The sequence below is a fragment of the Danio aesculapii genome, chromosome 23 (genome assembly GCF_903798145.1).
Source record: "Danio aesculapii chromosome 23, fDanAes4.1, whole genome shotgun sequence".
Taxonomy (NCBI): domain Eukaryota; kingdom Metazoa; phylum Chordata; class Actinopteri; order Cypriniformes; family Danionidae; genus Danio; species Danio aesculapii.
In genome coordinates, this window is record NC_079457.1 from 2094026 (window position 1) to 2108158 (window position 14133).

Consider the following 14133-nt stretch of genomic DNA (forward strand, 5'->3'; position numbering starts at 1 on the left):
TAGGCTCTCCTTGCCCTGCTCTCCAAACAAATAAGCAATTATGGATTGGCTCGACTGATGTCTGAATGCAATTGACACCATCTTCTCAACGAGAAGCTTGGGTTCGGGGGAACCCAACTGTCCTGCGGGGACGTTCGCAGCTGGCTACATGATGGACAAGTGGGAGAAGTGGCACGTCGTGTGCCTGGCTGCTCTATCCCTAAAGGGTATTGAAGATATCTATTTATTCTCAACTAACAGGGTTTCTGCTGATGGGCTTAGGCGGGGCCCTGGGGTCTCGACGATTGATAAAAGCAGTCAGTGCGGCTCAAAACCCTACCAAGCAGGCTGGCTGGATTGAAACGGTAGTGAGCAGAGTTGTTGGTACTCAGAATGTGGCATTAGACTGCAAATTGCAAAACATTGGGGTGAAACTAGCGGCTTTGCAACGTGATTTGGTCAGACTTGGAGACCAGTGACGGACATTAGATATCTGTGAAATACATAAGATATTGACCCAAAATTTTAAAACTTTTCTTCTCTTTCAGCTTACCTGTGACTCTCCTGCCAGACGTCCTCGACTGGAGACAAACAACTTCCCCCGGAGAGCAGGATAAGGAGACACTCTGAATTCCTGCTCCCTAAGGACACCTGTGAGACTCTACAGGTTTACACACACACAGTTACAGATAGACAATCACTGGCTAACCCCCATATCCCGCGCCTGCGTATGCTTTCACCCACCGATGTTGGTAGGCGGGTCTGTGATCAGCGCCCCCTGGCTGCAGGACCAGATTGCTGCCACCTTTATCGGACTATATCCACATCCCCAGGTGTACTGTTATGTGTTTATGTGCTTGTGCTGGGTATTTTTTCAACGGCAGTCAGAGAGGGGCTTTATTTCGCCTCCCTCTTCCCTAATGTATCTCATTTCCTCTTTGTAAGAGTTACCTCTCATCTGACAACTCTTCCTCTGAACTGTGTGAGGTTTGTGTATGGTCAGGGGGGTCCAGTTTCACTGCATGTAAAAGTGTATGTGACAAATAAAGACTTTTCTATTTTTTCTTTCAAATAAAGTCTTTGCTCTGCTCAGTATGACAGGCTGAAAATGGAAATATTTAAAATAGGCACTGTGCTCATAAACGGACTGCATAGTTGCAATCTAAACAACTACATTCTCGCCTATAAAAGCCTCAAAAGTGCATTATATTGTCCAACAGCTGCAATATTTGTCAGACTGTAGTGAGTTTATTGATCTGCTATCACTCTGTGTGGGCGGAGTAATACAGAAGGGTGAAGAGGCTGTAGGAGTTCTATATCGCACGGCTATCAGCCAATCAGAATCAAGAACCAGACAGAACTGCTGTACAAACTAAATCACTACAGTATATCACAGTATTACAGTTGATCAGTTCACTAGAGTTACTATTATGCTGGAGTAATCATTAACAAAGAGTGCAAAATACTGTAATATATACAGTATAAAACATTACTCTATTATGATTCAAAAACACTACAGTATTTACTCTAAATCACTGAAGTATTTATTATGCAGTATGTGCTGAAATCATCAAATGTGACAATGCAGATGTTTATAACTATACAAAAAATATATATTTAATATTAAACTTTACAAAACTGTTTAAATTATAATTAATAAACCATAAAATGGGGCATCACCGTGCCTTTGTGGTGTCACACTGTCGCCTCACAGCAAGAATATCACTGGTTCAAGTGCCGGCTGGGCCAGTTAGCATTTCTGTGTGGAGTTTGCATGCTCTCCCTGTGTTGGTGTGGGTTTCCTCCGGGTGCTCCGGTTTCCCCCGCAGTCCAAACACATGCACTATAGGAGAATTGATGAACTAAATTGGCAGTAGTGTATGAGTGAATGAGTGTGTATGGGTGTTTCCCAGTGATGGGTTGCGGTTGGAAGGGCATCTGCTGCGTAAAACATTTGCTGGATAAGTTCGTAAATCATAAAATGATAATAAATGATATTAAAATAATTTCTGAAGGATCATAAAAGTCGTAACTAATTACTGAAGGAATTATAGCAATAAACTACATTTTTAATTAACAGATATTATTTTACATTTTAATAATATGCACAAGTTGAAGAGACTAGTTTCAAAAACATCAGCTATTTAAGAGGAACAGACATCAACTTGCGTTAACAAAAACACTGGAAGCAAATGTTTTCATATATTGTCCTTTATTGACATTTTGCGGTTTTTAACCAGACATTTTTAAAACTCAAAAGTAACTCAAAATCCAGAATAAAAGAGCAACAGAAGAGCGGAAACAGAAGCGACAGCTCGTGTCCAATCAGACACAAGAGGCTCAAACGTCAAAGTCAAACAAAGCACACACACACAAAGTCACGCATGAATGTGTGTGTGTGTGTGTTTGTGCAAATGAACAGCGGATTCCTCATACACACGTGACCACGCAAACAGATTAATTAATTAAATTATAATCCAATAAAGCAAGAAGCAGCTAAACAAGTGTCATATTAAAGAAGGAAACAATCTGCGAGTGTAAACGAGAGACATCTTCATCATCATCGTCATCAAAACACACACACGACACAATCAGTAGATTGTCCTGAAGTGTTAATGGTCATGTTCAGAAAGCTCCTGTGCTGGTTGAGTGATGTCATGTCTAATCTCGCATAACTCTGCCCCAACATCCCCCCCCCCCCCCCCCCCCCCCCCCCCCCGCATCTAAACACACAAACAAAAAAAAGCCTCCGCAGGTCTCATTAGCTATCTGTTGGGATACAGTGAAAGTCCAAAAAACACTGGGAATATCGAATGGAAATCTCCTGTAGAAAACCAAACATGGGAAACTAGTGGAAATCTTCTACTGAAAACCTAAACATAAGTGAAAATCTCAGATGAAATCCATAAAAATCTGAGAATATCTAGTAAAGATTTTCAGTGTAAATCAACACAAAAATGTGAATATCCAGTGAAAATTCAAACAAAAAAAAATTGTCAGTCTCCAGTTAAGATCGCCAAATGGGAATCTAAACATAAGTGGGAATATGAAGTGGAAATCAAAACAAAAGTGGGAATTAAAAAATATCTGGAATTAAAAAATGTCTGGAACTAAAAAAATGTTGGAATCACCAGTGGAAGTACAGACAAAAGTGGGAAAGTCCATTGGAAATTGAAACAAAAGTGGGAATATCCAGAGAAAATTCAAACAAAAGTGTGAAAATCCAGTGGAAATCTAAACAAAAGTGGGAGTATCTAATGAAAATTAAAACAAAAGTGGGAATCTCCACTGGAAATTCAAACAAAAGTGGGAATATCCAATGGAAATTCAAACAAAAGTGGGAATATCGAGTGGAAATTCAGACAAAAGTAGGAATATCCAGTGGAAATTTAAACAAAAATGAGAATCTCCAGTTGAAATCTAAACAAAAGTGGCAATCTCTTATCGAAATTCAAACAAAAGTGGGAATATCCAGTGGAAATTGAAACTAAAGTGGGAGTTTCTAATGAAAATTAAAACAAAAGTGGGAATCTCCAATAGATATTTAAACTAAAATGGGAATCTCCAATGGAAATTCAAACAAAAGTGGGAATATCCAATGGAAATTGAAACTAAAGTGGGAGTTTCTAATGAAAATTAAAACAAAAGTGGGAATCTCCAATAGATATTTAAACAAAAATGGGAATCTTCAATGGAAATTCAAACAAAAGTGGGAATCTCCATTAGGATTCCAAATAAAAGTGGGAATCGCCAATAGACATCCAAACAATAGTGGGAATCTCATTTGAAATTCTAAACACAATTGGAAATCTCCAGTAGAAATCTTATTTTAAATTCTGATCTGCACTCTAATCTAAACATATGTGAGAATATCTAGTGGAAATCCCATAGGCGGGTCTCTCAGTAGATTTCCCCCAATTTCCCAGTGAATCTACACCGAGCATCCAGCATGATGCTCCACTGCAACCTTACGCAAACACAACTGAATCAAATCTGCCACTCAAAATAATGTCAAACCGGATCAAACGACTATCTGTAGCCTAAAGGCACAGAAATCATAGTTCATATAAGCAGCAAAACATTCTTGCCATCTGATAAACGTCTTCAGATCATTCGCTCACAACTTTAAAAATCCTGAAGTTTGGAAAAAGTCTAAAACTTGCACCTTCACTCCACATGTCCACTTCATTGACCTTTGAACTCCGTACATCACTTCCATCATCAGTTTAAACTCCTCCCTGTCCTGCACACTCGTGCTTTCTTCACTCCTGCTCATCGCATTTCTTTCCTCCTGTCTGAATCAATTCAAACAGTCAGTTAACTCGACTGTTCTGTTCAATGAACCGGTTCTTGATTCGAGTCTATCAGTGATTCAGTTTCCAGGAACATCAGAGTTAGTTTGATTCATTCATGATCATTACTTAAACAGTAAATAAAATGCAAATACTTTACAATTCCTGCTGGTGATGAACAGAATCCATATGAATATGATCCGTTACATCAAGACACTTTTAGTGTTTCTGATGTGAATCAGTCTGATGAATCATTTACAAAAACCAATTCAAAAGAATCACGAATCAGGTATCTGAACTTCCTGTGTGTCACACAGTTAATTAACATCTCTCTCTCCTTTGTTCTCTCTCTCACACACACACTCTCTCTCTCTCTCTCTCTCTCTCACACACAGCATTTCCTTCAGTGATCTCTGAGGTTATTGGAGTCTCATTAAGGCACATCGAGGCTGAACATACAAACATCCAGAACTAGTTTGAATCGGATGCTCAGCTAGTTCTCGGCAAGTCGTTGCTGAGGGTTTTGTGAATCTGAACACACACACAGAGTGAGTATTTTTATGTGATGGCAGTGTGTTTGGGTCAGTTTGGGTTAACTAGTCTCGTACAGCCCACACATGCATATTGCACTTAAATAACAAGAGCTTTCCAAAACGCAAGCTATTATCTGATTGGATGACCAGGAGTTTGTCTGCACAAAAACTAAATATCTGTTCGCAACAAATATGATCCAATGAGAACTATTAGGGATGCACTGAAATAAAACTCTGGGCTGAAACCAAAAATTCTGGATGCAGTTGGCCAAAAACCAAAACTATACTTTTATATATATTTTATAATAATATAAAGCAATTTTGTGCAATAAAATAACCAGATTTCAAAAGAAACCAAAAGAGTCGAGAGGTTTTATTTTAGCAGTGTTGCCATGATGAGACAGTATCGCTATTGCAAGCAGCAGGAACAAGTGTACTATGTAGAAATGTCCAGTCAGTGCATTATTTGGAACTTTTCTTTTCCAGTGAACATGTGCTGTTCTTTCATAGATAAATATACGAGTACATGAGCAGAATATCTATAGAGCAGAATGAGGAGCTGTTTTGAATGCTAGTTCGAGCTAGTAAACATTGTGCTCTGCTCTTGTGCTTTAGTCAGTGCAGGACCTAACTGGCATTTTGCAGTACAAGCCATTGAAACGAATGGGTTTTATAGCGAATCGCTTTCTGTGTCCGGTGTGAAAGTGGAAACAAGCATAGCCTTTATGTGGCACAAGCCATTGAAATGAATGGGTTTTATAGCGAAGCGCTTTCTGTGTCTGGTTTAAAAGTGGAAACAAGAATTGCCTTTAGGTGGCACAAACCTTTAAAATGAACGGGGTTTATAGCGAAGTGCTTTCTGCGTTCGGTGTGAAAGTGAAAACAAGCATAGCCTTTAGGTGGCACAAGCCATTGAAATGAATAGGTTTTATAGCGAACTGCTTTCTGTGTCTGGTGTGAAAGTGAAAATAAGCATAGCCTTTATGTGGCACAAGCCATTGAAATGAATGGGTTTTATAGCAAATCGCTTTCTGTGTCTGGCGTAAAAAGTTAAAACAATCTTTTTTCAGCTTACTACAGTCTGACAAATATTGCAGCTGTTGGACAACATAATGCACTTTTATAGGCGAGAATGTAGTTGTTTAGATTGCAACTATGCAGTTCATTCATAAGCATTAAGTGCCTATTTTAAGTATTTACAATTTCAGCCTGTCATACTGAGCAGAGCAAAGACAATTGCGCCACAGATGGTGACAGAGACTGCATAATGATGATAAAAAATGGCTGAAAATTCTGTGCATCCCTAAGTAATATCTATATTAGCATCCAAACCAACAGATGATAGCATTTATTAAACTGTTCTGTTGCCTTCACTTTAAAATGATCAAGCTCTTTAAAGCAGGATGGAAGCTGATTGGCTGTTGATTCAGCAAATGTTCCTTCATCTGTGCCATTATTATTAAAGTATAGAACTTCGTTTTCGGTGACATAAATAAAACTTGTTTAAAACCTCACAAGCTTAAAAACTCTGTTGACAACAGCGTAGAAATGCATTAAACACATTTAATGTGTGGTCAAATTAACACATTTAATTTCACATTTTAATTTGACCAAAAATTTGTCTTAAAAAGCAAAAAAAGTCACTTTAAAAACTAGCTGGTCATTACAGTAAATTCATATGACCAAAACAGCTCGTCTCATGTGAAGTTTCCAGCCAAGTAGGTTCTTATTAAAGGGATAGTTCACCCCAAAAAACTCATAAAGGTTAAAAATCACATGAGGGAGAGTAAATAATGAGGTAATTTTCATTATAGGGTGATATCATGAAACTTTGCAGAATAATGATGAATGTTATGCTTATTTGTAAGTCACTTAGGATCAAATCATCTGCTAAATGAATAAAATAAATGTGATCGCACCATTAAAATGATTATCCAAACCTAATCATTATTGATTATGCCCATATAGAAATATCATATTTGACAATATATGCAAATTAGAGATGCTCGCAATAACCGATTAATCGTTAACCGAAAGAGTGCATTTTTAACCAATTAATGGCATCAGTTTGGCTGTATAAATGTGTAACACATCTTTGTTAACTCGCGGGATGGTAACACGTGCAACCACACATGCCTACAGACCTACAGGTATATTGCCAAAGAAGCAAAATGAAAGAAGGACATTTCTGGTCACAGTTTGACACAGAGTTGATGCCAAACCAGGGCTGATGGTGATGCCTCTCTCTTAAACACCTCCGTTTATTTGCACAATTGGAGAAAAAAATCAGATTTAGTGTAAAACCAACTTTTTTTCCATTTGGAAAATTACAGTTACTAATACTGTAGTTCTTCTAAAATATCCATTTTTAAAATAACCCACATAGCCTAATCTATGAAACAAACAATTCCAATGACATGATAATGATAACTCTGTATGTTCTGTATGCTGTTGTTCGCATGTTAAAATAAATCAGGATTTTAAAATGCCATATTTAATGTGTCAGACACAAAATAGACACATCAACTAATATTTTTTAATTAAATATTTTAATATTAATCCGACCAGTTAACCGTTAATATTCAGTTAAAGAGCAGCAGTTGTCAGTTGATTCAAAATTAACTGAAATGAGCATCCCTAATGCAAATTCCATATATGACATACAAGTTTAGATTTCAAATTTGAATTTCACATATGCAAAATGTCATATATGTTATATATATATATATATATATATATATATATATATATATATATATATATATATATAAAATCATTTTATATTTGTGTTGATATTTTGGCATATATGAACATGTATATGTAATTACAGCGCATCCGCAAAGTACTGATAGCGCTTCACTTTTTCCACATTTTTTTAATGCTACAGCTTTATTCCAAAATGGATTAAATTAATTTATTTTCTCAAAATTTCACACACAATCCCCTATAATGACAATGTGAAAAAAGAGTTTTTGAAATTGTTCCAAATTGGTTCAAAATAAAAAAGCTGATAAATCACATGTACATCAGTATTGACAGCCTTTGGCGAGAAGCTCTAAATTGAGCTCAGGTACACTCTGTTTCCACTGATCATAATTGAGATGTTTCAGCACCTCATTGGAGTTCACTTGTGGTCAATTCAGTTGATTGGACATGATTAGAAAAGGCATACACCTGTCTATATAAGGGCCCAGGGTTGACAGTGCATGTCAAAGCACAAACCAAGCATGAAGACAAAGGGATTGTCTGTAGACCTCTGAGACAGAATTGAGGCACAAGGCTGGGGAAGGTTACAGAAACATTTCTGCTGCTCTGAAAGTTCCACTGAGCACAGCGGCCTCCATCATCTGTAAGTGGAAGATGTTTAACCACCAGAACTTTTCCGGCCATCTGCCGGCCATCTAAGCTGAGTGATTGGGGAAGAAGACCTTAGTCAGGGAGGTGATCAATAACCCGATGGTCACTCTGTCTGAGCTCCAGTGTTCTTCTGTGGAGAGAGGAGAACCTTACAGAAGGACAACCATCTGTGCAGCAATCCACCAATCAGGCCTGTATGGTAGAGTGGCCAGACAGAAGCCGCGCCCCACCTGGAGTTTCCCAAAAGGCATCTGAAGGACTCTCAGACCATCAGAAACTAAACTCTCTGCTCTGATGAGACTCAACTTGAACTCTTTGGAGTGAACGCCAGGCGTTACGTTTGGAGAAAAGCAGGCAGCGCTCATCACCAGGCTAATAGCATCCCTACAGTGAAGCATGGTGGTGGCAGCATCATGCTGGGGGGATGTTTTTCAGCAGCAGGAACTGGAAGACTAGTCAGGATAGAGGGAAAGATGAATGCAGCGATGTACAGAGACATCCTGAATGAAAACCTGCTTCACAACAACTCGGTGAATGTCGTTGAGTGGCCCAGCCAGAGCCCAGACCTAAATCCTGTTGAACATCTCTAGAGAGATCTGAAAATGGCTGTACACCGTCGCTTCCCACCGTCGCTGATAGAGCTTGAGAGGTACTGCAAAGAGGAATGGGCAAAAATCCCCAAAGACAGGTGTGCCAAGCTTGTGGCATCATATTCAAAAAGACTTGAGGCTGTAATCGCTACCAAAGGCGCATCAACAAAGTGTTGAGCAAAGGCTGTGAATACTGATGTACATGTGATTTTACAGTTTTTTATTGTTAATAAATGTGCAACAATTTCAAAAACCCTTTTCACATTGTCATTATGGAGTATTGTGTGTAGAATGTTGAGGAAATAAATAAATTTAATCCATTTTGGAATAAAGCTGTGACATAAACAAATGTGGAAAGAAGTAAAGCGCTATCAATACTTACCGGATGCACTGTAAATATAAAAATTTTTAAAATGTAATTCCAATGGTTGAAAAAATATACATGTAAACAGTCATTTCTGCCATATTTTAATATTTGTTGCATATATGACATGTTTTATATATATGAAATCAAAATATAACTTGAATATCATTTATCTAATTTGCATATACTTGCATAGATCCCATTTCTCGATGGGTGATGTGAACAGGTCTAAAGCGTAAGAATAAACTCTTTCAGTGATAGTCTGACTGTACGAGACTGCGTTAACGAACACACTGACCAATCAAAGCAACACGCCTCGGGTTTCATGACATCATCATTCATTGACAGTAAGAGTAGGAGCACACACACACACACACATCAGACGGGTGTTTCTTTGCTCTTCAGGTCGGGGGCGCTGTACTGCCGTCTCATGCGCGGCGGCGTCACGTAGCCCTGTGGTTTTTGGTTTCTGCCGTGCTGCTGATCAGTGAGCGTGTGCGGTAGCGTCTGGTAGGCTGGTCGCTGATGATTGGCGTATGTTTGTGCGTACGCCCCGTCGCCACGTGCACAGGGGCCTGGCGACTGTCGCCGATAACGACCGCGGCCTGAGGCGTTGTTATTGTTGTTGTGGTGGTATCCGTTGCCGTAGTAACCTTGATTTGCAGGCATGCTGGAGCCATCCAGCGAGTTGCGTCTGTAGCGCCACTGCTGTTGATGAGGAAACTGATTGCCGTTGGCATAGTTACCGTTGCTAGGGTGCCGAGGTTGCCAAGGGCGACTAGGTGAGGGTGCACGCATGACGACTGGCATTTGGAACGGTAAAGGAAGTAGTGGCATAGAGGGGGCGGGGCTTCGTCCGTCACTGCAATCTAGCTTAAGGTCGTCCACTACTACTGATGTGTTGGGTCCCCAGGACAGCCGGTGCTGTGGGTTACTCTTAAAGGGGAACTTCAGCTTGCAGTCCTGCGGGGGAATGAAGCGTCCCGTTCCAGGAAGGTGGATCACGCCCACGCCCCCGTCGCCACCCACAGCCCCGCCCCCTCTGCGCAGCCGCTTGGTGATCTGCTGCTGCTGCAGGTTCTGCAGACGCATCTGCTCCTGCTTGAGCCAGCGCAGACGGCCCCTGCGGAAGGAGGCGTCTTCCTCCATCAGCCGGGACACGCGCTCCTCTTTGGGGACACAGCCATGCCCAACCTCATCTAAGCCCCGCCCCTGATCACCGTCTGGGGGCAGATCCTCCGATTCATCGTCATCCTGCACAAACACAGTGATAGTAAACATTACATTCAATATTCACATTACAACTGAATTGATGGATTTGATTTGAATCGATATACAGTGGTCCCTCGTTATTCGCGAGAGTTACAGTTGGGTCCATAAATATATGGACATCAAACACTCGTGGTCATTAGTAAGTCATTTAAAAAGGCATCTCTTGACACAAAAAGCATGTTAGGTGTGATCCACTGAGTGGTACAGTACTGTACCGGTCGGTACGGGTCACTTTTATCAGGCTTGCGTTTCCACAACCTAAAGGGTATTAATGGTGGGCATGATGTACAACAGAAAGTTTCAGACAACGTCATTTGAAGAAATGTCACAGTAACGCTGTACGGGTCGAAAAACAAATGCTTTATACACATAACTACTTGTATATAAATGCATACCTGTACACATTGGGATGTGAAAATAAGAGATATGCCACCATAATAAGGGATATGCCCCCCCCACCCCTTTAAAAAATCCCCAAATTACTAAATATGTTCAGTTGGAGCTGCTTCATTGTGAATAAACAGTTAAATAGTCAGTAATATGCTTTATTATTATTATCTACAAAAGAAAAAATAAATGGCATACATTAGCAGCAAATACATTAGCAAACAGTTCAGCTTATTAAAATTAGCAGCTTTATAATGAAACAGATTCAAGTTATCAAATCTCATTAGCCGTTTCTTTACTGTATAACTTACTCATTCTGATTAAAGAGCAACGAATGAATCTCTTTTTATTAAGATTTTTTTCTTTTCATTACATTAAATAACAGAGGTTCCACTTTAGAAATGCACAGATCTAACGTTATAATTAAAGCTTTCGATTGCTTTTCTCACTTTTTATGCTCATTTAGGATGAAATTAGTTGTGTTTGAAAAACCTACCAAGATGGACATCTTTAGATATTATTATTATTAATTATGTGTAGATGTCTGTTTAAACACGCATCCAAAACCCAGACTTTCGCTCCGCTTCAAATCACGGGTACTGAATCCGTTTGGGAAACAGCGTCTATTTATCACTATGGAGCGCGTCAGCTGACAGTCACGCACTGCTATATGACTGTTTTGAGGATTGCATATGAAGGGGAGACAGCACCTGTAATGAAAAAGAAAGGGAATCCCGCCATAAACAAAGCGAAAACAGACTCTCATTTAAGAGCAAAGGGCGGCCCCAGGTGGTTTGGTGGTATGGGTTGTGTATAGGGATGCTCGGCTCTTTAATGTTTATTTGTCATTCTTCAGAGAAAGACTGAAAATATGGGAGAAATACGGGAAATTACTTTTACGGGACGATAGCGGGATAGAACTGTAAAATACGGGAGAATCCAGGTAAACCTGGAGGGTTGACAGGCATGATGAATGTTCATTACCAACCTTTCTATGAACATGATTTGATTATAACTGCACATACAGACCCTTACAGTCGCTGATAGGCCCACATGGAATCTGCGCGCGCAGAATTCTGCAGACTTTTAGCCCATCACTGATTCTGTTTATTTACTTGTGTAAATGTGTGTGGATTTACATTTATTCAGTTTTTAAATTAATTACAGTAATAATATTGACCAATATGAAAATATTCATCTGATTTATTTACAATACAGTTTGTACAGTACTATTTTCTGTCTTTTAGTAGAGATATTATATGAGAGACTTGCTTTGTTTACTAAATAAAATGGATCTAATTGGATTCGCATTGTAAACATTAAATACAAGTACTTTTTATTTCATATATTAAGGTTTTAGTTATGATACTCCCAAAATAATTTCGTCAAAATTCTGCGCAGAAATAGCAAAAAATGTCCGCATATTCCGTCTGGCCCTACAGAAAAACTACACACACACATTTAGTCCTTATTTGGCTTCAAAAACAACATGCAACATATAGCCCACAGTCAGTGCAGACCTCTCATCTGTGTCTGTAATCTTCAGCAGCACATGTAGCCTCTGTTAGAGAGTAATTTCATCATTCTGAGTTCAGAATAGTCCAAAAAGTGATGATAATAATTAAACATGGCAGTTTGTTCATGTTTTAGGTTACATGTGCATCATTCGCTGCGTTTTTTCTGGCTTTTCCTTTGTTGTTTCGCGCTTCACTCTCCCATTTGTCCCTTTCTGAAAGGTTCGGATGTCAGAAGCGCATCAATAATCACACGCACATTATTAATATGAGCTCAAGAAATTCATTATTTCAAATATAGACGCACAGCGAGCTCTCTGGAGAAAGTGAAACCGCTCGCACTTTTAGACAGGCTCGTAAAACAACAAGACACGGCAGATTTTGTTCTTCTTGGCTTTGTGGCTGTTCATCAAGACGATGACAAGGTTTGTTTGAGCTCGGGTCGACCATGGCTCGTTATTATAGCTATATATTATTACGGTGTAATGCCTCGGCTGTGTTTTTAAATGGCGGTTTCTTTGTTTTCATTCTCCTGCTTTTGTGAGTGACGTATCTCTGTAAACCAATAGCGTTCAGCTGCGCGTCTTGCTCCGCCTTTTGGTACTCTTTTTTTCGTGCTAGGTACCCTTTGCAAAGGGTGACCAAAAAGTGGTACGGTTTGCTTTTAGGTAACCTTTGACAGTGGAAACGGCCATAAAAGCGTACCGTACTGTACCACTCAGTGGAAACGTGTCCGGGGATGTTTGTACATGCAAGTATGCACATGTCTATGAGTGTGTGTATGTGTGTGTGTGTGTGTGTGTGCACCTGCTGTACGACCGGTATGATGCTCTCCATCTTCATCATTCTGTCTCTGAGGGCTTTGATCTCCTCGTCCTTCATGTTGTTCTGCTCTTTGACCTCCTGTAGGATGTCGGTCAGTTTGTGTATGTGTGCCTTCAGGTTGTAGACTCCGCTGCGTGCGCTCTCTGCATCTGCGTCTGCCGTGTCCTGCGTCCGCTCGTCCCCGATGCCCACCGTCTCCCACACGTCCTCCGCCACCTCCCTCCAGCCGTCCTTCTCGGCATCCCGTCTCCCGTACATGCGGCACAGCTCCTTCATCTTGACGATGGCCAGTGCCTCCACCTCCCGCCGCGAGTGTCTGAAGTCTCCGAGCGCCACCTCGTAGCAGATCTCCTTCACCGCCTGCAGCTTCAGGTCGCTCAGGGTCAGCTGCTCCGGGGCTTTGCTGATGCGTCGCCGCTGCGGGATCTGGTAGACGCGGAGCGGCTCGCGGCGCTTCCCACTGCTGGGCAAACCACAACGCTTCACAATGGACTGCACCTGAAACACAAGCAGGAGACACACACACACAAGGATCCAATGAAGTGCTGATAATGTGCAATTTCTATTCGATGACTGAATTAATCTCAACTTAATCTGAAGTAGCTCCTCCCCTTTTAAAAACAGCCAATAGCAGTGGTGTAGTCCTTGCTATACTCAAGTATACTCAGTATGCCTACTTTTTTCCACGAGCTGTTTGGGTATTACGACTTCTGATGATCATACCCTCAGTATACTCATTTGTTTTGGTGATTAAACGTCCCTAATTTATGCGTATTCGTGTCTCCTTTAACGGTATACCAAACTCACATCTTAATTTGTTGCAGTTGGTGCAGTTTTGTTTAACTTGCTCCATTGCGTATTAATTTTTTTTTCTATTATAACTAATATTATGATAGTGAAATATGTAAATTAGCCTTTAAGTTTTTAATATGTTTATATTTATGCTATTATGAATAAAAAAAAAGTGGCAGTTTTATTTAGTATCTGGATAAAAATGTACTTGAGTATAGGCTAGTATTT

General features: G+C 40.0%; 1 protein-coding gene across 1 annotated transcript in view; it reads right to left on the reverse strand.

The window, feature by feature from the left end:
* Positions 1 to 9347: 9347 nt before the first annotated feature.
* Positions 9348 to 14133, reverse strand: part of si:ch73-375g18.1 (kinesin-like protein KIF1C) — a 57011-nt gene continuing 52225 nt past the window's right edge. Inside the window, exons 22-23 of the mRNA XM_056449204.1 lie at positions 13096 to 13611; positions 9348 to 10369 (exon numbers count right to left, since the gene is read on the reverse strand). Coding sequence (XP_056305179.1) covers positions 9494 to 10369; positions 13096 to 13611 — 1392 coding nt within the window. The 3' untranslated portion in view covers positions 9348 to 9493. The remainder of the gene's footprint in view (positions 10370 to 13095; positions 13612 to 14133) is intronic.